This window comes from Triticum aestivum, chromosome 4D (assembly GCF_018294505.1).
Source record: "Triticum aestivum cultivar Chinese Spring chromosome 4D, IWGSC CS RefSeq v2.1, whole genome shotgun sequence".
NCBI classification, from domain to species: Eukaryota; Viridiplantae; Streptophyta; class Magnoliopsida; order Poales; family Poaceae; genus Triticum; species Triticum aestivum.
This window is the reverse complement of record NC_057805.1, coordinates 94,144,333-94,170,145: the sequence shown is the minus strand read 5'-3', so window position 1 is coordinate 94,170,145 and position 25,813 is coordinate 94,144,333. Positions and strand designations below refer to the sequence as shown.

The 25,813-nt window shown below is 47.8% G+C and overlaps 1 protein-coding gene across 1 annotated transcript; it reads right to left on the bottom strand.

Annotated features, from left to right (window-relative positions):
• Positions 1-4,989: 4,989 nt before the first annotated feature.
• Positions 4,990-8,989, bottom strand: LOC123096442 (NDR1/HIN1-like protein 10). Its single transcript, XM_044518187.1, has 2 exons — positions 7,824-8,989; positions 4,990-5,507 (listed from the first exon to the last, which is right to left on the bottom strand). Exon 1 carries the CDS (start codon positions 8,726-8,728, stop codon positions 7,826-7,828), a length of 903 nt encoding a protein of 300 aa, XP_044374122.1. The 5' UTR covers positions 8,729-8,989; the 3' UTR covers positions 4,990-5,507; positions 7,824-7,825.
• Positions 8,990-25,813: the final 16,824 nt, after the last annotated feature.

Below are 25,813 nucleotides of genomic sequence, written 5' to 3'. Positions count from 1 at the left end.
AACAACAACAACAAAGCCTTTAGTCCCAAACAAATTGGGGTAGGCTAGAGGTGAAACCCATAAGATCTCGCAACCAACTCATGGCTCTGGCACATAGATAGCAAGCTTCCACGCACCCCTGTCCATAGCTAGCTCTTTGATGATACTCCAATCCTTCAGGTCTCTCTTAACGGACTCCTTTCATGTCAAAATTCGGTCTACCCCGCCCTCTCTTGACATTCTCCGCACGCTTTAGCCGTCCGCTATGCACTGGAACTTCTGGAGGCCTGCGCTGAATATGCCCAAACCATCTCAGACGATGTTGGACAAGCTTCTCCTCAATTGGTGCTACCCCAACTCTATCTCGTATATCATCATTCCGGACTCGATCCTTCCTCGTGTGGCCACACATCCATCTCAACATACGCATCTCCGCCACACCTAACTGTTGAACATGTCGCCTTTTAGTCGGCCAACACTCCGCGCCATACAACATTACGGGTCGAACCGCCGTCCTGTAGAACTTGCCTTTTAGCTTTTGTGGCACTCTCTTGTCACAGAGAATGCCAGAAGCTTGGCGCCACTTCATCCATCCGGCTTTGATTCGATGGTTCACATCTTCATCAATACCCCCATCCTCCTGCAACATTGACCCCAAATACCGAAAGGTGTCCTTCCGAGGTACCACCCGGCCGTCAAGGCTAACCTCCTCCTCCTCACACCTAGTAGTACTGAAACCGCACATCATGTACTCGGTTTTAGTTCTACTAAGCCTAAACCCTTTCGATTCCAAGGTTTGTCTCCATAACTCTAACTTCCTATTTACCCCCGTCCGACTATCGTCAACTAGCACCACATCATCTGCAAAGAGCATACACCATGGGATATCTCCTTGTATATCCCTTGTGACCTCATCCATCACCAATGCAAAAAGATAAGGGCTCAAAGCTGACCCCTGATGTAGTCCTATCTTAACCGGGAAGTCATCGGTGTCGACATCACTTGTTCGAACACTTGTCACAACGTTATCGTACATGTCCTTGATGAGGGTAATGTACTTTGCTGGGACTTTGTGTTTCTCCAAGGCCCACCACATGACATTCCGCGGTATCTTATCATAGGCCTTCTCCAAGTCAATGAACACCATATGCAAGTCCCTCTTTTGCTCCCTATATCTCTCCATAAGTTGTCGTACCAAAAAATTGGCTTCCATGGTCGACCTCCCAGGCATGAAACCAAACTGATTTTTGGTCACGCTTGTCATTCTTCTTAAGCGGTGCTCAATGACTCTCTCCCATAGCTTCATTGTATGGCTCATCAGCTTAATTCCACGGTAATTAGTACAACTCTGAACATCTCCCTTGTTCTTGAAGATTGGTACTAATATACTCCGTCTCCATTCTTCTGGCATCTTGTTTGCCCGAAAAATGAGGTTGAAAAGATTGGTTAGCCATACTATCGCTATGTCCCCGAGACCTTTCCACACCTCAATGGGGATACAATCAGGGCCCATCGCCTTGCCTCCTTTCATCCTTTTTAAAGCCTCCTTCACCTCAGACTCCTGGATTCGCCACACAAAACGCATGCTGGTCTCATCAAAGGAGTCGTCCAGTTCAATGGTAGAACTCTCATTCTCCCCATTGAACAGCTTGTCGAAGTACTCCCGCCATCTATGCTTAATCTCCTCGTCCTTCACCAAGAGTTGGCCTGCTCCGTCCTTGATGCATTTGACTTGGCCAATATTCCTTGTCTTCCTCTCTCGGATCTTGGCCATCTTATAGATGTCCCTTTCACCTTCCTTCGTGCCTAACCGTTGGTAGAGGTCCTCATATGCCCGACCCCTTGCTTCACCAACAGCTCGCTTTGCGGCCTTCTTCGCCATCTTGTACTTCTCTATGTTGTCTGCACTCCTATCCAGGTATAGGCGTCTGAAGCAATCTTTCTTCTCTTTAATCGCCTTTTGGACATCATCATTCCACCACCAGGTATCCTTATCTTCGCTTCTCCTTCCCCTGGACACTCCAAACTCCTCCGAGGCCACCTTACGAATGCAAGTCGCCATCTTCATCCACACATTGTCCGCATCCCCTCCTTCCTCCCAAGGGCCCTCCTTAATGACCCTCTCCTTGAACACCTGAGCTACCTCCCCCTTGAGTTTCCACCACTTCGTTCTAGCAACTTTGGCACGCTTATCCCGCTGGACACGAATCCGAAAGCGGAAGTCAGCAACCACCAGCTTATGCTGGGGTACAACATTCTCTCCAGGTATCACCTTACAGTCTAGGCACGCACGCCTATCTTCTCTTCTCGAGAGGATGAAATAAATCTGGCTAGAGTGTTGGCCACTACTAAAAGTCACCAGATGTGATTCTCTTTCTAAAGAGGGTGTTAGCTACAATCATGTTGTAGGCTAGAGCAAAGCTTAAGACATCTTCTCCTTCTTGATTCCTGATGCCATAACCAAAGCCCCCATGCGCCCCTTCAAAACCTGTGTTAGATGTACCCACGTGGCCATTGAGGTCTCCTCCTATGAAGAGCTTCTCACCAATCGGTACACTCCTAACCATGTCTTCCAGGCCTTCCCAGAACTCCCTCTTGGTGTTCTCATTGTGGCCTACTTGCGGGGCATACGCGCTGATAACATTGAGAACCAAGTCCTCAACTACCAGCTTGACCAGGATAATCCGGTCCCCACGTCTCTTGACGTCTACCACTCCATACTTGAGGCTCTTGTTGATCAAGATGCCTACGCCATTTCTGTTTGCAGCCGTCCCCGTGTACCACAGCTTGAAGCCGGTATCGTCCACCTCCTTCGCCTTCTGTCCTCTTCATTTGGTTTCTTGGACGCAAAGGATATCAACCCCTCTCCTCACCGCTGCATCAACTAGCTCCCGAAGCTTCCCTGTCAGAGACCCTACGTTCCAGCTACCTAAGCGAATTCTCCTAGGCTCGGCTAGCTTCCTTACCCTTCGCACTCGTCGAGTCAAATGTGAAGACCCTTGCTCATTTTCCACTACATCCGGGCACCGATGTAGCGCGCCACTAAGGATGCGACGACCCGATCCTCGCTCACTTGCCACCGTATCCGGATCAAGATACGGCGCGCCACTTGGGGGGTGACGGCCCGACCCTTGCCCATTTTCCACCACACCCGGGTTCCGATGTGGCGCGTCGCTGAGAGGGTTACGCCCCAACGAAAATCTTTTGGGTTTCATCTCCATAAGAGTGGCTGAGTTTTTACGTTGGCTCGCCAAGCCTATCACAACCCTCCTCCTTTACCCGGGCTTTGGACCGGCTATGTTGAGACAACATAGGCGGAGTTTTGTCGAAAGTCATCTTTTGATCCCGAGCTCATATGCTCCTACATGAACAGTAAAATCGAAAATATATATAAAAAAATTCAAAAAATTCCAATTTTTTTTTAGAGAAACATTGACAAAAGTTCTAAGTGACTGCAAAAATTCATCATGAAATCACATTCCTGTAAGGCGTGGCAAAAAAAACAAATTCAATGCTTCAAAATGCTTTTGAAAGTAGCTTTTTCAAAGTACTGTTTTTTTTTTTTTTTGCCATGCCTTCTAGGAATGTGATTTCACGACGAATTTTTGCAGGCACTTAGAACTTTTGTCAATGTTTCTCCCAAAAAAATTTGGAACTTTTTGGATTTTTTCGATATTTTTTTGATTTTACTGTTCATGCGGGAGCATATGAGCTCGGGATCAATTCCTCCGCGTCCGAGTTTTAATGGTCTAACCAAATAAGTTTGTATATAAAGACACATGGAAGTTAAATAAATCAGGGACACTATCTTGTGAACATGCTTGGCAGCCCACGAGACCTACTTGGAAGACGATGGCTCATACCAGGTTGTATCAATTAGTAATGTTATTCGCAAAAAAAAAAAAAGTAATGTTGACTGGCTCCTCATAATTATTGGATGGATCTTCAGTGATGCCAAATATTCTTTCATATAGAATACCCAACAAACATCATGCAACAAACAGAGCACAAAGGCATGCCTCGAGCCAAACCATTTCATGCGCTGTTTTTGACGCCTAACAATGATTAACAACGACACTCAGCAAAAGGAAAAACTAGGACTGGAGACACGGCTATCCACCAACCATGGTTAACAGGGGCGAACACACTGCTTGGAATTGGAGTTACAACTCATGGAGATTACACAACCTCCATCTGAAGCTATAGAGAACTTGCATGCCTGCACTTTGGTTATGCCCATACTATTTAACAACAAAATTGCTACGCCGATGGTTCACCTACGCTAAGCACAAAACGGTAGTATTCCCCTTAAGGATATTCCACTTCTGGATACAGTACCAACCTATCAAAGAATTGTCTAGCCCTTACAAGAAACTGGCTTCTGCATCTAAGTAAACAGCTGTATTCAGGAACAAACCTAATTTCCCTTTTAAAAAGGTGGACACCAACTTCCTGTTAAATTCAGATTGTGACAGGGTGTGTCCTTGCGGGCATGGCATGTTATCGATCCAAGCAGGTTTTGCAAATTAATCCAGTTCTATGAGGGAAGGGAAATCAGGAAGCATTGTTTGTCTAACAATTTAAAACCCATACAAGTTCAATCCGCAGGTCCTGCTGATTTTCACAAAAGAACGCCAGACCTTCAACTCGGCATATTAACAGCGGCGTGTACCACAACACAACGCTGACAATCATTTCTCTACATACAAACTGGATTCCATCCATGCAGAAAACACTGGCTTGAGTTACTGTCACTCAAGACTTCAATGCAGAAGCAAACAGGAAAGTTTGTTTGGACCAGATGAACTGAAATGGTTACACAACCACGTAGTCTACAACATGTTCTGGAAGCTCATCAGACCATATTACGATCCGCCATGTTAGACCATAGATCTGTAGCCAGAGGGGCTAAAACTGAGCAGCCCATCTCACCCAACAGCAACTCTCATGTCAGCAATAAAACGTAATTTTCTGGCTTTTTTTTCTAACTAAACTATAAATGCAAACAGAGATCCTAAACATACAGAACTTCAAATATAAGCACAATAAGTGATTAGAGCCTGTTTCAGGCGCAAGTACATTAAAGTACTCCCTCCGTCCCAAAATAAGTGACTCAACTTTGTACTAAAGTTAGTACAAAGTTGACACTTATTTTGGGACGGAGGGAGTATGATATGTAGCCCCCCCTAAGGATCCATACATGATTGAGGTTCTCACTTGGGGGAAATTAACAACCAGGGATAATCATTCTTGCCAAGCATTTCCCACATGCACACTCGGTATATTCAATGTCCACCCATCTTGAACCTATGATATGATGGGTGAAGAAGTCACATACTATCAATTAAGCATCATTTCAGACTCTTCCTGGTCACGGATTCTATGGGCACGCAGGTAAACTGAAGTTACCCAGCCATTACTCATGAATCAGTGTCTGGCCAGCGTCTTATAAGATCAGCTAACTTCTCGTACCTATTGAAGATGGTCCCTTAGATCAACATCTGGAGTAGTTACAGCCGTGAACAATCCTGATAAGTGATAAGGGCCAACAGTTAACTATGATATATGCCTTAGCAGTACACAATAAAGGATGTGCAATCGAGTACAAATACTAGGATGACAAGATCATACTTCGATTATACTACAAGGCGGTCTGAACTGACAATCTTATTTTTAACATCGGTAGACGGCTACACAGTCTAGGGTTTACAGTAGTGTAACAACATTCAGAAGACAAAATAAACTAAAGTTCTGATATATTCTATATATATGCATATGATTATGTAGTCATTAAACACACTATGACAAAGCTGACGATAAGGAAGTGTGGTACCAACATATTCAAAGTAGAAAACAGTACTAGCACACGGACAAAAAAAGGAAATGCGCCGTGCCCCTCTAGGCAGCTGGAGTACAATAATAAGATGCTAATGGCAACATGCAGAAGAAGAACAATGTGAATAGAGTCTCTTTCAAGCAAACAAACATGAAAAAAACCGAAACAAAAATGTGTCTACTATTACAATATAGCGCCCCAACTATAATTGATGGGGTTCCCTAATAGCAGTAAACATATATATTAAAGAATGTAGTCTAGTGGCCATGCAATCATTTCCAGGAAGATGCAGAAATGCAAACATTTGGAATCTTTTTTGTAGATCTGCAACATTATGACACCAACTCACAGCTAAAACTATACAGTATGTAAGGCCCTTGTGGACAACTACCATGATCTCACAGGTCATCATAGTGTGAAGACAAATGATCTGGCGATATTTAAAACTTATTACATGTGAAATTAGCCACACAGAAAAACTCCAAGAAATTTTAATATACAGACCACCAAGGCACAATTTGAACATATTCCCCATATACCAATAATGGTAACAGAGGTCAACTTTGTAGCCAGATTATACTCATTCCCTTCTATGACTACAAAATTTTAAGTGAAGCTCATGAAACTATGGCATAAGGCCAAATCTTTCTTCAGTACCAATTTTAGCGCCACAAGAAAATCACTTGTATTTCGCAATGTACACAAGAACTTAACAAATTCATATCCACAAACATATGACTAGAGTGAGAGCTGTCAAAAAATAAGTCAGATCCAAGACCCTGCCCCATGCCTCCCATTGTTTTCCAGATTACGGATGATGTGGTGTGTTACAAGAGCTGAACTGAGGATGCAACCCTCAAACATATCATTTGATACATTTCAATTCAGTCTACCACTATGGGGCACTCCAAAGTCCAAACATCAGTCCATGAAGCTACATGCCAGTGTACAGGTTTACATATGAAAATATAAAGCTCACAGCAAGTACTAAGCTCAATCACAGGTATAGTATGACAATTCACACTTCTCGCCTAAGATTAATCTTCATGTAGTTCTATCTCTGGTTTGCAGCAGTCAAAAGTTCACTGCTACTGCTATACCCAATCCCATATGCGGAATTTCAACAAAAAACACTTGCGAACTTTACTTTGGTAAATCTAGGTCTCAAACAACTAGAAGCCGTCCTTTTTTTTAATGCATGTACAACTTCTAGGACCAAAACTATAGATAGAGCTAAAATCTAACATGAGACAGTAGAGGTTATATTCTGGCAAGCTTATACCCATCTGGACCTAAGTTTGTCAGTCATTTTAGAGACAACAACAACAACAACAAGGGCTGTTGTTGTCTCTAAAATGACAGAGAAGCTTAGATCCAGATGGGTATTTTAGAGACAAGAAAACCAAATGGAGTGGATGTTGGTCCCCAGCTCATACGCATTACCTGGTAGGGGATGGATTGTATTATTTTTAATAATAGATAATCTCCTTCTCTTGAAACATCAAAGGATGATAGTGGATTATTAACTGATCGTCTTCTTTGTTTTGCTTATATATCCTCACAAAAATTTACAAAAAAGGAAACTAATAAATAATATAATTATCATTTGCAGTTTGCCAGATTTCCTAGTGCCGAAGTTTGGATATTATTAGTAGCTGAAGGTTATGTGCGACTCCTGCATCAGTTGGACTCTTCACTATTTTTGGATGTTCTATTAAAAGTGTGTTCTCTGACTCCCGTTGACAATTCACTTAGACACTATAGTAAGACTCGAACACAGCCACACACTCCTTCAAGTTGACCATTTGACCCATCTCTCCATCTGGCAATCAAAATCAAGGCTGCTAACGACCATATTTTCAAACTCGCAAATCACCACATCAAGAAAGAACATACGGACATAAACACCTTGCCGCTCTTACAATCCATACAATTTTTTTACAACATGGAACTCTGAATGTAAATTGAAGGCATAACCACAAAAGGTACTGGAATCATGTCAGCTAACCTTCACAAGACGACTTGGCAGCGGCGTGCCGGGCCATCAAATTTTGCGTCGGTGGCGTTCTTCCCACGGAATGTGACGGGCACTCCATCGCACAGCACCCTCATGGCCCTCCGGCGGGTGCGCCAGCCCCCTCTATCGAAGACGGCGATGGCCGCGAGCCTCACCTGGACCTCCATGGTGCCCCCGTTCCCGCTCTTGAGCGCCGCGGCCTCGTCGGGCCCGACGTAGGTCCCGTCGACGTCGAGGCGGAAGGCGAGCGTGGTGGTGTTCCGGGGCCCCTGCGCGAAGGGCGCGAGGGAGGTGACGGCGATGGGGGAGGAGGGGGCGAGATCGACGTAGGCGACGAGGGAGGAGTAGGAGATGGTGAGCTTGGAGTTGGGGTTGTCGGCGAGGAGCGAGGCGTCGAAGGCGGCGGAGAGGGAGGAGTTGGCCGGGGAGTAGGCGACGCGGGAGAGCGTGAGAGCGGAGAGGGAGAAGGCGGGCGCGCGCGGGCGGAGGAGGAGCCAGACGATGAAGGTGCCGGCGCCGAGGAGGAGGAAGGCGGCGACGACGAGCGCGAGGAGGCGGCGCAGGCAGGTGGGCGGCGGCGGAGGGGCCGCCTGGTAGGGGTTGTGGTGGTTGTGGTAGTGGTGGTAGGGCGGGGGCGGGGGCGGGGGCGGGTGGTGGTGGTGGTGGTGCGGGGGCGGGGCCGGGTAGGGGTAGGCGACGCCGAAGGCGGCCGTGCCGTTGCCGTTGGCGACGGGGGGCGGGGCGGCGGCGTAGTAGGCGGAGCTGGCGTTGCCGGGGTTGGGCCCGGCGTTGGCGGGGTAGCCCATGGCCGGGCCGGGCGGCGGCGGGGCCTTGGCGTTGGGGCGGTCGCCGTCCGGCGGGTGCGCCGCTGAGGAGGAAGAGGACGCCGGGTGCATGGCGGCGGCGGCGGGGGTTTTGCTTGCTTGCTTGCTGGGGAGGGAGGGGAGGGGAGGAGGGAGGCGGCGATGGTGATTTGGGATCTGGAGGAGGAGGACAGGAGGAGCAGCAGGAGGATCGGGTCGGTCGGTAGAAACGGCGGTGAAGGGCAGCGCGTCGTGGGTTGGCGTAAATGCAAATTCGCCGTGTTTTCTCCTCCTTTTTCTCGGATGGGGTACCGTATCAACTTCGATTCTCCACGCCGCACGTCAGATCGTCGCCGCGTTGGTACTATTGGTAAATCATCGCGTATATATATAGACTATAGGGTGTTGTGGAGCATTGCACGTCGCCACGAGACTCGTGGTAATCCGCTGAAATGCCGAGTCTAGCTCCAGCTTTTGGAATCTTTCCTTTTGACCGACAGGAGCCAGCTCTGGCGTTTCAACGTCGCCGTGGACACGAGGCGATGTTTCCCAAGTGGCAATGGACGAGGCACGCAAATTGCAAAAGATTAAAAAATACCCTAAAAATAAAAGTGGCAACGGACGCGGAGTGCCCAGGTCTACACGACCCTTGACGAAAAGTCCGTCCAGAACTTCTCTACAAGCTCCGTTGAAAACGAAGAGAAGGACCCTCGACGCGACGGTGAAGACGTGACTCAAGCGAGAGTGGAAGGGACACGGTTCACTTTGTCGAAAACGAGGCTGGAGCGGTGAAAGGGATGAGTGAGTTCGCTGACCTGCCGGAGGAGGAGCGCATGTACACGCTTATGACGATTTGGCGCTGCTGGCACGTAAGGAATGAGATCGTCCATGACAAACGGCCACCATCAGTGGAGGCCTCGACAAGGTTTCTGTCTAGCTATATTAGCTCCTTGCTGGCCCTTCAGGCAGACCCTCTTGGCGATCATGTGAAAGGGAAGATGGTGACTGGCCACCAGGTCAGGAGGAAACCAATATCGTATGCGTACCAGGCAAAGGAGCAGGCTCCAGGATAGGAGGCACCGCCACCTGGATGGGCAGCGCTTAACGTTGACGGCTCCTTCTGTGGCAAGGACGGGAGTGCTGGGGCGGGTATGGTTCTTCGAGACGAACATGGAGCTATAATCTTCTCTTCCAGCCGAGAGTTACGGCAATGTGCGTCCCCGCTGGAATCTGAACTTGCAGCATGTATGGAGGGCATTTCCCTAGCCTCCCAATGGTCTGCACTACCAATTGTTGTTCAAACGGACTGCCTAGATGTGGCCAAGCTGGTGAAGGAAGGTAGAGTAAACAGGTCGGAGTACCTGATGATGGTTCGTGAGATCACTAGGCTTCTACAGAAACGTGGGGAATATCTAGTCAAGCATGTAAGGAGAGAACAAAACGTTGTTAGCCATTATTTAGCGAACTATGGTAGAATAAATAAGCGCACTGCGGTGTGGCTTCGACCCGGTCCGGACGAGGTGCCGGACCTATGTAATGCAGATCTGACTGCTGCTTGATGAATGAAACCCCCTTTTCCTCGCAAAAAAAAAAGAAAAAAAGAAAGGGATGAGTGAGTGCCACTTTTCTTCTCCTAGCTTCAACGCAAACCGCACCAGCAGGAAAAGGGAAGCCGCGTCCCTTGGTTGCGTGTTATTTGCCTTCGCGCACAAGCAGAAATGAATGGCCTCTCATTCTCATTTCCACTATCTTTCTTTCTTCAAAAAGGATTCTCCTCTCCTTTTGTCACCCATCTGTCAATTCACAGCGAGATGATTCTGCGGCAACTAAGTCATACCTAATGCAAACCCCTAAACCATCTCCAATACAAACCTCTGAAACGGACAATGTATTTGTCCACCAACAATAATACGTAAGCCGGCCGTCCAATCGTATCCGTACACATTTTAGACCAGATTTAAACAAATTGAATGATTTTCGTGCAAACCGTATGATTTTCATTAAAACCGGATCAAAATCATTACATTTTCGACATATCTCAACTAAACTATAGTGGACTAGGCTTTTTGCAACCTAGTCTAAATGATCGCCGACCGCGGCGGCGCCTGTTTCCCACAACATGTCTTCCTGATGTCAAGCAACCTCATCGGCATGCCGTGAGCCCCAGGAAGTGAAGCTGCAGAAGGGGAAGAATAGTAGCGGCCTTCCTCGGACCCAAGCTGCGGTGGCTTCCCATGTGTTACTTTTCCTCGTTGGGCTCCGCCTCATCGATGATGACAGACGTGGAGGTGCAGAACTTGTGGTCGTGGCAGCGTGGCCGAAGCGGAGCTTGTGACGTTTGCGGTAGCCTACGCCTCCTCCTCGGCGACCTCCACGTCGATCTCCGCGAACATGGCATTTATCTCCGCCCGCAGGACGCGCAACTGTCACCGCTCGCGGTGGATGTCATGGGCGCTCCGCATGGACTCATACATCGTTGGCTACTCATCTAGGAAGCCCTAATCCTCCACGACCATGACCGCGATGTGATTGTCGTTCGCCTGCTCACCGATGATTTGCCCCTCAGTGAGACGGTGCTCGTCGAGGAATGCCAACACGTGCGGTGCCAGCTGCTTTTTCGCGGGTGGAGAAGCCAGCTCGTCGTCGGTCGCCTACTCCATCGTATGGTCCCCGTCGCTAACCTCCGATGAGCTAACTGGCCAGCCAACCTCAGAATGACACGCACGACGGGCCTGCCAGCTAGCCGCAATGCCGCCCAACTCCTGCTTCTGCTCCATGGACATGCTATCCCACATTGCTTTAGTTCTCGAGGACATGGTGGACGTGGTGCGGTGGTGCTGGTTGTCACGGGCGAGGAGGCACCATTTAAATAGAGGGTACCGGCAGGGACATGGGGCACCACCATCCGGGACATGTGGTGTGGTGTGTCCATGCGGGTGCTATAGTAGGTTTCTCGGTCTCCACGCCAATTTAATGTCGGCAGGCGGATGGACGGGAGCCCGTATGAATGCACTGCACAACCGTCTAGTTCCATCCGATCATGTTTCCTCGACACTGGAACACGCATTGAGGTCGGGCGGCGCTCTCGGCCGGCACGTTGCTTCAACGTTGGCTCCAGTGAGAGACTGCATCCGCTTTTGGGTTGGCATGAATGGAGCTCTGGTGTGGCACATGCCAGCATGAATGTGCGGCAGCCGCTTCGCGTAGGAGAGGGCACGGGCACGGGAGAGAGTTTTGGGTGGGTCCGGGATGGCAGACGTGTACGTGGCAGTGGTCTGGATTTTCATAGAGCCCCCATGGTTTGCAGAAAAACAGATGTCCGCCCAGTCCATCGACCGATGAGATACCACGTTGAATGACAAAATGACGCCCGGACCGTTCGGTCCATACGGTTGTCAGCTGTTTGAGGGCAAGTGTTGGAGATGCCCTAAACATCCTATCCCTCCCCCAACTAAAATGGCTTTCGCGGAAACAAAAAGTAAAATGGTTTCTGGTATATGAAAAGTTAGGCCAAAAAATAGCTCAAACATATATCTTTTCTTTCCAAAAACACGCTTCAGCATATTCCTTTTCTTGTTTCTTATTATTCTGTAATCAAGAAAAAACACCAAGACTCACCCTATGTAAAAGGGATAGATGGAACTCATCCTATAAAAACCTACATTACCGAGCAACTATCAAATCCCACCCATCATGCGCCTCCTGCCCCGGCCGCCATTGTTATCGCCCCCATCACCGGCATGCGCCTCCTCACCCGACCGCTGTCGTCGCCACTGTTTGGGGAACCTAGTAATTCAAAAGAATTCCTACGATCACGCAAGATCTATCTAGGAGATGCATAGCAACGAGACAGGAGAGTGTGTCCATGTACCCTAGTAGACCGAAAGCGGAACCGTTTAGTAACGCGGTTGATGTAGTCGAACGTCTCCACGATCCAACCGATTCAAGTACCGAACGTACGGCACCTCCGTGTTCAGCACATGTTTAGCATGATGACGTCCCTCGAACTCTTGATCCAGCAGAGGGTCGAGGGAGAGTTCCATCAGCACGACGGCGTGGCGACGGTGATGATGAAGTTACCGACGCAGGGCTTCGCCTAAGCACTACGACGATATGACCGAGGTGTCAAACTGTGGAGGGGGCACCACACACGGCTAAGAGATTGTCTGTTATGCTTTGGGGTGCCCCCTGGCCATGTATATAAAGGAGGGGGAGCGAGGCCGGCGGCCAGGAGGGGCGCACCATGGGGGGAGTCCTACTTGGACTCCTAGTCCAAGTAGGATTCGCCCCCTTTCCTTTCTTCCACCGGAGGGAATAGGAAGGAGAGGGAGAGGGAAAGGGAAGGGGGGCGCCGCCCCCTCCTCCTTGTCCTATTCGGACCCCCAAGGAGGGGGCCCGCGGCCGCCTCCCGTGGGCATCCGCCTCTCTCCCTTAGGCCCATGTTGGCCCAACACTTCACGGGGGGGGTCCGGTAACCCCTCGGTACTCCGGAAAAATACCTGGATCACTCGAAACCATTCCGATGTCCGAATATAACCTTCCAATATATGAATCTTTACCTCTCGACCATTCCGAGACTCCTCGTCATGTCAATGATCTCATCCGGGACTCCGAACAAACTTTGGTCATCAAATCACATAACTCATAATACAAATCGTCATCGAACGTTAAGCGTGCGGACCCTACGGGTTCGAGAACTATGTAGACATGACCGAGACACGTCTCCGGTCAATAACCAATAGCGGAACCTGGATGCTCATATTGGCTCCTACATATTCTACGAAGATCTTTATCGGTCAAACCGCATAACAACATACGTCATTCCCTTTTTCATCGATATGTTACTTGCCCGAGATTCGATCGTCGGTATCCTCATACCTAGTTCAATCTCGTTACCGGCAAGTCTCTTTACTCATTCCGTAATGCATCATCCCGTAACTAACTCATTAGTCACATTGCTTGCAAGGCTTATAGTGATGTGCATTACCGAGAGGGCCCAGAGATACCTCTCCGATATACGGAGTGACAAATTCTAATCTTGATCTATGCCAATTCAACAAACACCTTCAGAGACACCTGTAGAGCATCTTTATAATCACCCAGTTACGTTGTGACATTTGATAGCACACAAAGTGTTCCTCCGGTATTCGGGTGTTGCATAATCTCATAGTCAGAGGAATATGTATAAGTCATGAAGAAAGCAATAGCAATAAAACTAAACAATCGTTATGCTAAGCTAACGGATGGGTCTTGTCCATCACATCATTCTCTAATGATGTGCCCCCGTTCATCAAATGACAACACATGTCTATGGTTAGGAAACTTAACCATCTTTGATTAACGAGCTAGTCAAGTAGAGGCATACTAGGGACACTCCGTTTATCTATGTATTCACACATGTACTAAGTTTCCGGTTAATACAATTCTAGCATGAATAATAAACATTTATCATGATATAAGGAAATATAAATAATAACTTTATTATTGCCTCTAGGGCATATTTCCTTCAGTCTCCCACTTGCACTAGAGTCAATAATCCAGATTACAGAGTAATGATTCTAACACCCATGGAGTCTTGGTGTTGATCATGTTTTTCTCGTGGAAGAGGCTTAGTCAACGGGTATGCAACATTCAGATCCGTGTGTATTTTGCAAATCTCTATGTCTCCCTCCTTGACTTGATCACGGATGGAATTGAAGCGTCTCTTGATGTGTTTGGTTCTCTTGTGAAATCTGGATTCCTTCTCCAAGGCCATTGCTCCAGTATTGTCACAAAAGATTTTTATTCGACCCGATGCACTAGGTATCACACCTAGATCGGAGATGAACTCCTTCATCCAGACTCCTTCATTTGCTGCTTCCGAAGCAGCTATGTACTCCGCCTCACACGTAGATCCCGCCACGACACTCTGTTTGGAACTGCACCAACTGACAACTCCACCATCCAATATAAACATGTATCCATTTGTGACTTAGATTCATCCGCATCAGTGTCAAAGCTTGCATCGACATAACCATTTACGACGAGCTCTTTGTCACCTCCATAAACGAGAAACATATCCTTAGTCCTTTTCAGGTATTTCAGGAGGTTCTTGACCGCTGTCCAGTGATCCACTCCTGGATTACTTTGGTACCTCCCTTCTAAACTAATAGCAAGGCACATATCAAGTCTGGTGCACAACATTGCATACATGATAGAACCTATGGCTGAGGCATAGGGAATGACTTTCATTTTCTCTCTATCTTCTGCAGTGGTCGGGCATTGAGTCTGACTCAACTTCACACCTTGTAATATAGGCAAGAACCCTTTCTTTGACTGATCCATTTTGAACTTCTTCAAAACTTTATCAAGGTATGTGCTTTGTGAAAGTTCAATCAAGCGTCTTGATCTATCTCTATAGGTCTTCATGCCTAATATATAAGCAGCTTCACCGAGGTCTTTCATTGAAAAATTCTTATTCAAGTATCCTTTTATGCTATCCAGAAATTCTGTATTATTTCCAATCAACAATATGTCATCCACATATAATATTAGAAATGCTACAGAGCTCCCACTCACTTTCTTGTAAATACAGGCTTCTCCAAAAGTCTGTATAAAACCATATGCTTTGATCACACTATCAAAACGTATATTCCAACTCCGAGAGGCTTGCACCAGTCCATAAATGGATCACTGGAGTTTGCACACTTTGTTAGTACATTTAGGATCGACAAAACCTTCTGGTTGCATCATATACAACTCTTCTTTAAGATATCCATTTAGGGAATGCAGTTTTGACATCCATTTGCCAAATTTCATAATCATAAAATGCGGCAATTGCTAACATGATTCAGATAGACTTAAGCATAACTACGGGTGAGAAGGTCTCATCGTAGTCAACTCCTTGAACTTGTCGAAAACTTTTTGCAACAAGTCGAGCTTTGTAGACAGTAACATTGCCATCAGCGTGAGTCTTCTTCTTGAAGATCCATTTATTCTCTATGGCTTGCCGATCATCGGGCAAGTCAACCAAAGTCCATATTTTGTTCTCATACATGGATCCCATCTCAGATTTCGTGGCCTCAAGCCATTTCATGGAATCTAGGCTCATCATCGCTTCCTCGTAGTTCGTAGGTTCATCATGGTCAAGTAACATGACCTCCAGAACTGGATTACCGTACCACTCTGGTGCGGATCGTACTCTGGTTGACCTACGTGGTTCGGTAGTAACTTGATCTGAAGTTTCATGATCATCATCATTGGTTTCCTCGCTGATTGGTGTAGGAATCACTGGAACTGATTTCTGTGATGAACTACTTTCCAATTAGGGAGAAGGTACAATTACCTCATCAAGTTCTACTTTCCTCCCACTCACTTCTTTTGAGAGAAACTCCTTCTCTAGAAAGGATCCATTCTTAGCCATGAATATCTTGCATTCGGATCTGTGATAGAAGGTGTACCCAACAGTCTCTTTTGGGTATCCTATGAAGACACATTTCTCCGATTTGGGTTCGAGCTTATCAGGTTGAAGCTTTTTCACATAAGCATCGCAACCCCAAACTTTAAGAAACGACAACTTAGGTTTCTTGCCAAACCACAGTTCATATGGTGTCGTCTCAACGGATTTAGATGGTGTAATATTTAATGTGAATGCAGCCGTCTCTAAAGCATAACCCCAAAAGAGCGGTAAATCAGTAAGAGACATCAGATCACACCATATCTAATAAAGTATGGTTACGACGTTCGGACACACCATTACGTTGTGGTGTTCCAGGTGGCATGACTTGCGAAACTATTCCACATTGTTTTGAATGAAGACCAAACTCATAACTCAAATATTCATCTCCACGATCAGATCGTAGAAACTTTATTTTCTTGTTACAATGATTTTCCACTTCACTCTGAAATTCTTTGAACTTTTCAAATGTTTCAGACTTATGTTTCATTAAGTAGATATACCCATATCTGCTCAAATCATCTGTGAAGGTCAGAAAATAACGATACCCGTTGCGAGCCTCAACACTCATTGGACCGCATACATGAGTATGTATTATTTCGAACAAGTCAGTTGCTCGCTCCATTGTTCCGGAGAACGGAGTCTTAGTCATCTTACCCATGAGGCATGGTTCGCAAGCATCAAGTGATTCCAAAAGCCCATCAGCATGGAATTTCTTCATGCGCTTTACACCAATATGACCTAAACGGCAGTGCCACAAATAAGTTGCACTATCATTATTAACCTTGCATCTTTTGGCTTCAATACTATGAATATGTGTATCACTACAATCGAGATTCAAGAAAAATAGACCACTCATCAAGGGTTCATGACCATAAAAGATACTACTCATATAAATAGAACAACCATTATTCTCTGATTAAAATGAATGACCGTTTCGCATCAAACAAGATCCAAATATAATGTTCCTGCTTAACGCTGGTGTCGGTGTCAAAACCGGCGGATCTCGGGTAGGGGGTCCCGAACTGTGTGTCTAAGGTCGATGGTAACAGGAGACGGGGGACACGATGTTTACCCAGGTTCGGGCCCTCTTGATGGAGGTAATACCCTACTTCCTGCTTGATTGATCTTGATGAATATGAGGATTACAAGAGTTGATCTACCACGAGATCGTAATGGCTAAACCCTAGATGTCTTGCCTGTATGATTGTAATTCTACTCTACGGACTAAACCCTCCGGTTTATATAGACATCGGAGGGGCCTAGGGCTGTACAGAGTAGGTTTGCAGAGGAAAGAATCTTCATATCCGAACGCCAAGCTTGCCATCCCCGCAAAGGAGAGTCCCACCCGGACACGAGATGAAGTCTTCTGTCTTGTATCTTCATGGCCCATTAGTCCGGCCCACGTCACATAGCCCGGACGTCCGAGGACCCCTTAATCCAGGACTCCCTCAGTAGCCCCTGAACCAGGCTTCAATGACGATGTGTCCGGCGCACAGATTGTCTTCGGCATTGCAAGGCGGGTTCCTCCTTTGAATATTTCAAAGTAGTCCTCGAACACAGAGAACGTGTCCGGCTCTGCAAAACAAACTCCGCAAAGATTATAATATTTAACAAGTCCCATCTACTGACAACTTTTGTAGTGAGACGCCACGTCTCCGCCCGGTCATTATTTCAAACCTTTTTTAGCACCCCCGCTCCGTGTTTCGAGATGCGGTTTCCGTTGGCACGTATTGTCGAAGCAGAGATCGTGTCCCCTTATCATGGGATCCTCATCAATATGGGCGTGGGTAGTCCAACCGTGTTGTTGGCGATCCCTTGGGAATAGGCGAGATTTAAGGCCCGTGAGGAGGCGTTCGATATTGTTCGCCTTTATAAAGGGGTACAAACCCATCTTTCTCCCCCCACGCCTACCTCTTCCTCAACCTTCCCAACCTCAGGCTCCAGCGCCCAGGATTCGATTTCTTCCATTGTTACCAGGCCCTCTAGTTATGTCCGGTTCCATCTCCCAAGGTAGGTGGGCAGCCTCCTCGGTCACCGTGGAGGATATCACGAAGCTTCGGAAGGCGAGGTACCTGACTGCGGAAATCCCCCACAGGCTCCCTACTAAAGGGCAGGTCATCCCCACACCAAAATCCAGCGAGAGGGTTGTATTCATCTCCCACTTCCTCCGCGGGCTAGGGTTCGCTCTTCACCCCTTCGTTCGCGGCCTCATGTTCTATTATGGGCTAGATTTTCACGATCTAGCTCCGGACTCTTTTCTCCACATCTCGGCGTTCGTCGTCATGTGCAAAGCCTTTCTCCGCATCCCCCCACACTTCGGCCTATGGCTCAAGACTTTCAATGTGAAGCCGAAGCTAGTTAACGGGGAGCAAGCGGAGTGTGGCAGTGCTATGGTGAGCAAGCTTGCCAACACTATCTGTCCAAAAGGCACCTTCACGGACGGCAACAGGAGTGGTTCTATATCACCGAACCCCGCGGCACCAAATGGGCAGCCGCACCTATGTTCCGATCTGGCCCTCCGTTGCTGCTCGCATCATGGATAAGTAAGGGGCAAGACCGGGGATCAGCTGATGAAGTACAGACACTGCAAAGTCGTATCCGGAGTATCCTCGAAAGGGACATTGGCCTTATTAACGTGATCCAAGTGATGCTAGTCTGCCGGATCCTCCCGTGCCAGCGACGGCCTCTCTGAATGTGGGAGTTCAATCCAGAAGGACCGTGGACCCTTCAGCAATTCTTCGGCACAACGCACGAAGGGATGTGGAAACTATTCTTCAAGACTCGAAAGCAGTAGCCGGACACATCAGAGGACATCGTCTCAACTGCAACCATCCGGATACCTCGGTAAGCACCCAATTTCTGACTGCAACTCGGTTGATTATCCCATAGCGATGTACTGAGAGCTCTATCTTTGACCAGGGCTAGATAAAGAAGGCGAAATGAATTAGGTGTTCAGCTCCACTTCCCAAAGACTCGGCCGATCCTGTGTTGCCGAGGATGCTGGTCCCGGCGCTGTATCAAGTGCCAGCGCAAGAGGACAAGAAGAAGAGCGAAGAGGCCAAAAGCGGCCTCCACTCTACAGGTATGCCGGACACTATGTCCGGGGAGACTGAAGCTCCCTCTTCGAAAGACGAAGGGGAAGGAGAAGGTGATATCCCTTCATTTTCATGGGAGGAAAAGGACTGCATCCGAAGACTTGGAGGTGGAAGCACCCAAGAGAGGGAAGGTATCCCTACCATATGGTTCGGGTTCCGAAGCCGATGTCGTCGCAAGGCACCTCTCTAGGGACAAGCCCCTTGCCGAATCGTAAGTGAACAAGGATGCTCTAGACATATCCCGTTCTTTTCGGGTTGCGGGGGTAACATTTAAACTATATGCTTGCAGTTCGGCCCACAGTCCACCCCGACAGTCCTCCTCATCAGGGGACTTATCTCCGGGGATGATGGAAAGCGAGACGCCTTCTCATGCTTCCTCGCCTCTTAGGGCGGACGACTTCGAGGTGTCATCTTGGAGAATCTCCCCTGACCATCAAGCGGCGTGGGGGACAATGAAAACAATGCCTGAGGGTGGTACTTCGATCATCAAGGGTCCAGGGGCGCAGCCCCTACGAGGGCCAGCAATGAAGGCCCCGAACTATCCGGCTTACAGCCGAAGACGACTCTAGGGTCGAGCCGATGTACCCCTTTGAAGGGAATGCATACTCCCGCAGCAGCCTCCAGGAATCCGGAGGTGCCGGATACTCTGATGGGCACATTACAAAGTGTGTCCATCTCAGAGGAACATCGTACCTTAATGGGTATGGTAGTTGAAAGGGCTCTGTCCGCGCAAAGCGATTGAATGAAGCTTTCATGGGCCTGTTGAGAGGCTTCGAGGTATGCAATGTAATAGCTTAACTATGTTTACATGCACAATGCGCCCGTGTACAGATAGTAGCCCCTGAGGCTCTGGCCGGCTTCCACAGGGAGGCGATCAGAGGATCAAAAAGATATGCTCAGGAAGTAACCTAATTAATTGAAACACGGGCTGTTACGTCCATGGCGACCGCCCAAGCTACAGAAGTTGCAGATCTAAAGCAGAAACTTGAGTTAGCGGATGAGGACATCACTCTTATTAACAGGCGGCTCGACGAGGCACAAGGTATGTGTTGGGGCAGCTTGTTTATGCATGTATACTAGTATGAGCACGAGGTTGAAAATCATATACTGTGACATGCATAACTGTAGATGGTGCTGCCGCGGTTGAGACCCTTCGGGCTGAACTTGCCCGGGCCAAGGAGCAGGCCAGAGTGAGCGACGCGGCTGCCAAGAAGGCGGATGCGGATTTAAAGGCCGAACATGCCACTCGGCGCCAGTGCCAGGAGAGAATATCTACCATGGAGCGGGAGCTGAAGGATGCCACTAGCAGGTGCAAATCTCTCGAGGAGGATAACAAAGCCAAGGCAGCCAAACTCGACAAGCCTTACGAGAGGCGAAAGAAGCGAGATCCAAATCTAGAGCGGCTCGGGAGGAGATCCGACAGGCTGGGGAGATAGCGGCTGGTAAGCCCTTTCTTTTATAGACTAAGTTCGGCGACCCAAAGTATGCTTTGCTTAACCAAATGTGGAGTTCTCCAGACGCGTTCTTGGATCTGCCGAAGAGTGTTTTCGACGCGGCGCAGTTCTTCCAAGCACAGGAAGGACGTGCTGCGGAGAGGCTTTTCTGGTCGCAATTCAACGTGGCAAGGAGTCCAGTGAGCCGAGCTACAGAAGATGTCCGGAGCTGCCATGAAGGACGTTGTGGTTCGGCTAGGCCAGCCGAACCCATTTCGAGCAGCTATTTCGGTTTAGTGCAGTGGCTTGTCGATGCAGTGCCGCGTATTGACGCCGTCAAGCGGTCAGCGTGCATAGAAGGTGCCGGATGGCCTTCGCCCGCGTCAAGATGTACTGGGCAAAGATGAAGGCCCCCGATGTTGCAACCAAGGGTCCGCCCGGAGGCAAGGACCATCGCACGCCGAAGCATTATTTGGAGGACGTCCAAGAGGGCGCCCGCTTGATAGAGGGTCAGTGCTCGAAGGATATTACATTTGAATAAATGTACCAGAATTGTGAAAACAATATTATGATACGTTAAAGCTGTGTTATATACCTTTGCCATTATTTCCTCCTGTGCGACCGTTTCTTATAACCTGAAAGTTTGCCAGTCGTCGGCTTCGGCCCCCTCGCATATAATACGGGGGTGTTTGGAATAGTACCTGATCACTCTTGACCTAATGTCTTGGTCCGGAACGGAGGTGTCAGTGCGGCGAACTAGTCAATCAGACTATAGGGCTTTAACACCTTCACTTAGCCATAGGAGTTTTACGGTGGGTCTACGATGTAGCCCCTGGTATGTATGCAGTTATCCGAATATGGTTGCGTTACATAGGTGACCAGAAAAACGGTCCTTCGTGTAATACGGAAGAAATCGCAAAAGATTCTGATAAGTCACCGAGCGGTTGACTAGCTCTCGCCGCATTATGACAGTCAGTTTTCGGCTTTCTCTACTGAGGTGTTTGACCAGGTGAACCGGAAACACAATCGCAGTAGTTCTCCCTTTACTACCCTAGCCGATAAGACGGAACGTAGGGTAGCAAGCACAGGAGCCGGGCAACCCAACTATTGACCAAAGACATGATTCGGAGCTAATGCATATAATGCCAAACTCGTGACGCCGAAGTATGCTATAGAGTTGTTCGGACTTTTTCGGCAACCCATATGTTGCTGTATCAAGCCCCTGGCGATTTGTGCCGAGGTGTCTGCGTGAAACAACCGAAGAGGCAAGGTACGTTTGTATGCGGAAAAGCAAATACTGAAGACAGATTATGTTCACTAAAATCTGATTGATACGTCGAACGCACCACCCAGGCCATTTTACGTGCCAGGGGTCGAGGGCTGAGGAAAAAGGCTCTGTACATGTTTCAAATAGAGTTTTTGGTCTACAAAAAATCTTTTGGACCTCCTGTCGCACGTCTGCGCTGCATGTGCTTCCGCGAAAAGGCTTCCTTCAAGGGAGCAATCCCCGGTTATTTGTAGGAAAGTTGGGCTCATAAAGAGTCCTTTCAGGTCCATAGGACGGACAGGTATTGATTCACATGTGGCAAAAAGATAAGAAAATAGTTAGGAAAAAGAGAAAAGGCTAAAGTCCAGACGAACCGCTTTGTAGGCCTGTCCGTATTGTGCCTCCGCCGATGACCAAGGTATTTTGAGTGCATAATTATGTATGCGCGGTACAAACTCTGCAGGTATAAGAGGCGAATGACGGAGGCGGAGCTGCTAATCCAGCTCTAAAATTGACCGGTCCTGTGTAGTAGAGGCCGACGGTTTAATGACCGATGAGATATGCTGCTTGAGGAGGCCGCTTTGTACTTCGGCTGTGATTGCCACAGTGTGCCCCTCAGTGCGGAGGGAGCATTCCGTGTTTCCGTTGACCATTATGGTGCCGCGTGGACCGGGCATCTTAAGCTTTAGATAGGCGTAGTTTGGGACCGCATTGAAACAAGCAAAAGCGGTCCGCCCGAGCAGTGTGTGGTAGCTAATTCGGAATGGGACAATATCGAAGATCAAGTCTTCGCGTCGGAAGTTTTCCGGCGAACCGAAGACGACTTCCAGTGAGATTGAGCCTGTGCCGTGAGCTTCTACGCCGGGTATTACTCCCTTGAAGGTAGTTGTGGTGGGTTTGATCCTTGAAGGGTCAATGCCCATTTTGCGGACAGTGTCTTGATTGAGTAAATTGTGGCTACTACCGCCGTCCATGAGGACTCGCGTGAGATGGAATCCGCCGATAATTGGATCGAGGACCAGAGCTGCCGAACCTCCATGATGGATACTGGTTGGGTGGTCCTTGTGATCAAAAGTGTTTGAGCAGGCCGCCCATGGGTTGAATTTTGGGGCGTCCGGCTTTATGGCGTGGTCGTCTCGTAGTTCATGCTTGCGCTCCCTTTCAGAGGTATGCGTCACATATATCATGTTTACTATTTTTACTTTGTGGGGAAATTGCTTCTATCCCTCGGTGCTCGGTAGGCGAGCCTCCTCTTCTTCACTGTCACTGGGCGGCCCCTTCCCTTTGTGTTCGGCATTGAGCTTGCCGGCTTGTTTGAAAACCCAACAATTTCTGTTGGTATGGTTGGAGGGTTTGTCGGGGTTGCCATGGATCTAACAGGGCCGATCCAGTATCTTGTCTAGACTGGATGGACCATCTCTGTTTGCCTTAAATGGCTTCTTCCTTTGACCGGTTTTGGAGCCACTAAATCCAGCGTTGACCATTGTGTCTTGGGTTCCTGCATTATTGTTGCGACGCTTGTCTTCATTGCGCCGTGGCTTGCCATTGTCGTCTGTCGTGGAATTGTCATGGCAGATGTCCTAGCGTGAGGACTTAGTCGTGAGGCCAACGCATCTATGTGGTAGCTTGAGAGGGTTTGGGCGGAATCGAGAGACGCAACAGAAGACAAGGATTTAGACAGCTTCGGGCCCCGGGAAACATCATCTGGTAACAACCCTACATGCTGTTTGTGGCTAGGTCTCATTATCATCACGAGGGAGTCGCCGTAAGCCGGCTCTCCTAGTTATGTCTAACCCTTAAGATTATTTTCTCCTCTTGGGGTGCCCTGCCCCTCCTTATAAGTTGAAGGGGCGGGTTACTGATACGTCTCCAACGTATCTATAATTTTTTATTGCTCCATGCTATATTATCTTCTGTTTTGGACATTATTGGGCTTTATTATTCACTTTTATATTATTTTTGGGACTAACCTATTAACCGGAGGCCCAGCCCAGAATTGCTGTTTTTTGCCTATTTCAGAGTTTCGCAGAAAAAGAATATCAAACGGATTCCAAACGGAATGAAACCTTCGGGAACGTGATTTTCGGAACGAACATGATCTAGAGGACTTGGACCCTACGTCAAGAAACAACCAGGAAGCCACGAGGTAGGGGGCGCGCCTACCCCCCTGGGCGCGCCCTCCACCCTCGTGGGCCCCACGTTGCTCCACCGACGTACTCCTTCCTCCTATATATACCTACGTACCCCCAAACGATCAGATACGGAGCCAAAAACCTAATTCCACCGCCGCAACCTTCTGTACCCACGAGATCCCATCTTGGGGCCTGTTCCGGAGCTCCGCCGGAGGGGGCATCGATCACGGAGGGCTTCTACATCAACACCATAGCCTCTCCGATGAAGTGTGAGTAGTTTACCTCAGACCTTCGGGTCCATAGTTATTAGCTAGATGGCTTCCTCTCTCTTTTTGGATCTCAATACAATGTTCTCCCCCTCTCTCGTGGAGATCTATTCGATGTAATCTTCTTTTGCGGTGTGTTTGTTGAGACCGATGAATTGTGGGTTTATGATCAAGTTTATCTATGAACAATATTTGAATCTTCTGAATTCTTTTATGTATGATTGGTTATCTTTGCAAGTCTCTTCGAATTATCAGTTTGGTTTGGCCTACTAGATTGATCTTTCTTGCAATGGGAGAAGTGCTTAGCTTTGGGTTCAATCTTGCGGTGTCCTTTCCCAGTGACAGTAGGGGCAGCAAGGCACGTATTGTATTGTTGCCATCGAGGATAACAAGATGGGTTTTTTATCATATTGCATGAATTTATCCCTCTACATCATGTCATCTTGCTTAAGGCGTTACTCTGTTCTTATGAACTTAATACTCTAGATGCATGCTGGATAGCGGTCGATGTGTGGAGTAATAGTAGTAGATGCAGGCAGGAGTCGGTCTACTTGTCTCGGACGTGATGCCTATATACATGATCATACCTAGATATTCTCATAACTATGCTCAATTCTGTCAATTGCTCAACAGTAATTTGTTCACCCACCGTAAAATACTTATGCTCTTGAGAGAAGCCACTAGTGAAACCTATGGCCCCCGGGTCTATTTTCCATCATATTAATCTTCCAACACTTAGTTATTTCCGTTGCTTTTATTTTTTACTTTGCATCTTTATCATAAAAATACCAAAAATATTATCCTATCATATCTATCAGATCTCACTCTCGTAAGTGACCGTGTAGGGATTGACAACCCCTTATCGCGTTGGTTGCGAGGATTTATTTGTTTGTGTAGGTGCGAGGGACTCGCGCGTAGCCTCCTACTGGATTGATACCTTGGTTCTCAAAAACTGAGGGAAATACTTACGCTACTTTGCTGCATCACCCTTTCCTCTTCAAGGGAAAACCAACGCAGTGCTCAAGAGGTAGCAAGAAGGATTTCTGGCGCCGTTGCCGGGGAGGTCTACGCAAAAGTCAACATACCAAGTACCCATCACAAACCCTTATCTCCCGCATTACATTATTTGCCATTTGCCTCTCGTTTTCCTCTCCCCCACTTCACCCTTGCCGTTTTATTCGCCCTCTCTTTTTCGTTCGCCTCTTTTTCTTTGCTTGCCTTGTCGTCATGGCTAGTCCTTTATCTTCTCCGTTGTCTCCCGAAAATGAAGTTCTCAATTTTAAACAAAGGGAGGGAGAAAATCTAAAAGACGCTTGGTATAGAATTTGCAATGCTCAAAATAGATCTACCAGGAAGCAATCTACTTCCGTTCTTCTCCGCAATTTTTATGTAGGCGCTAATCCTTGGTATAGATATATTCTTGATACCATTACCGGAGGGAATTTCTTGGGTAGCCATACTTTTGACTCTTATAATGCTATGATAGATTTATTTGGCTCACCACCTCTCTTGGTTAATGGAACTATGTTAACTTTGGAGCATGTAAT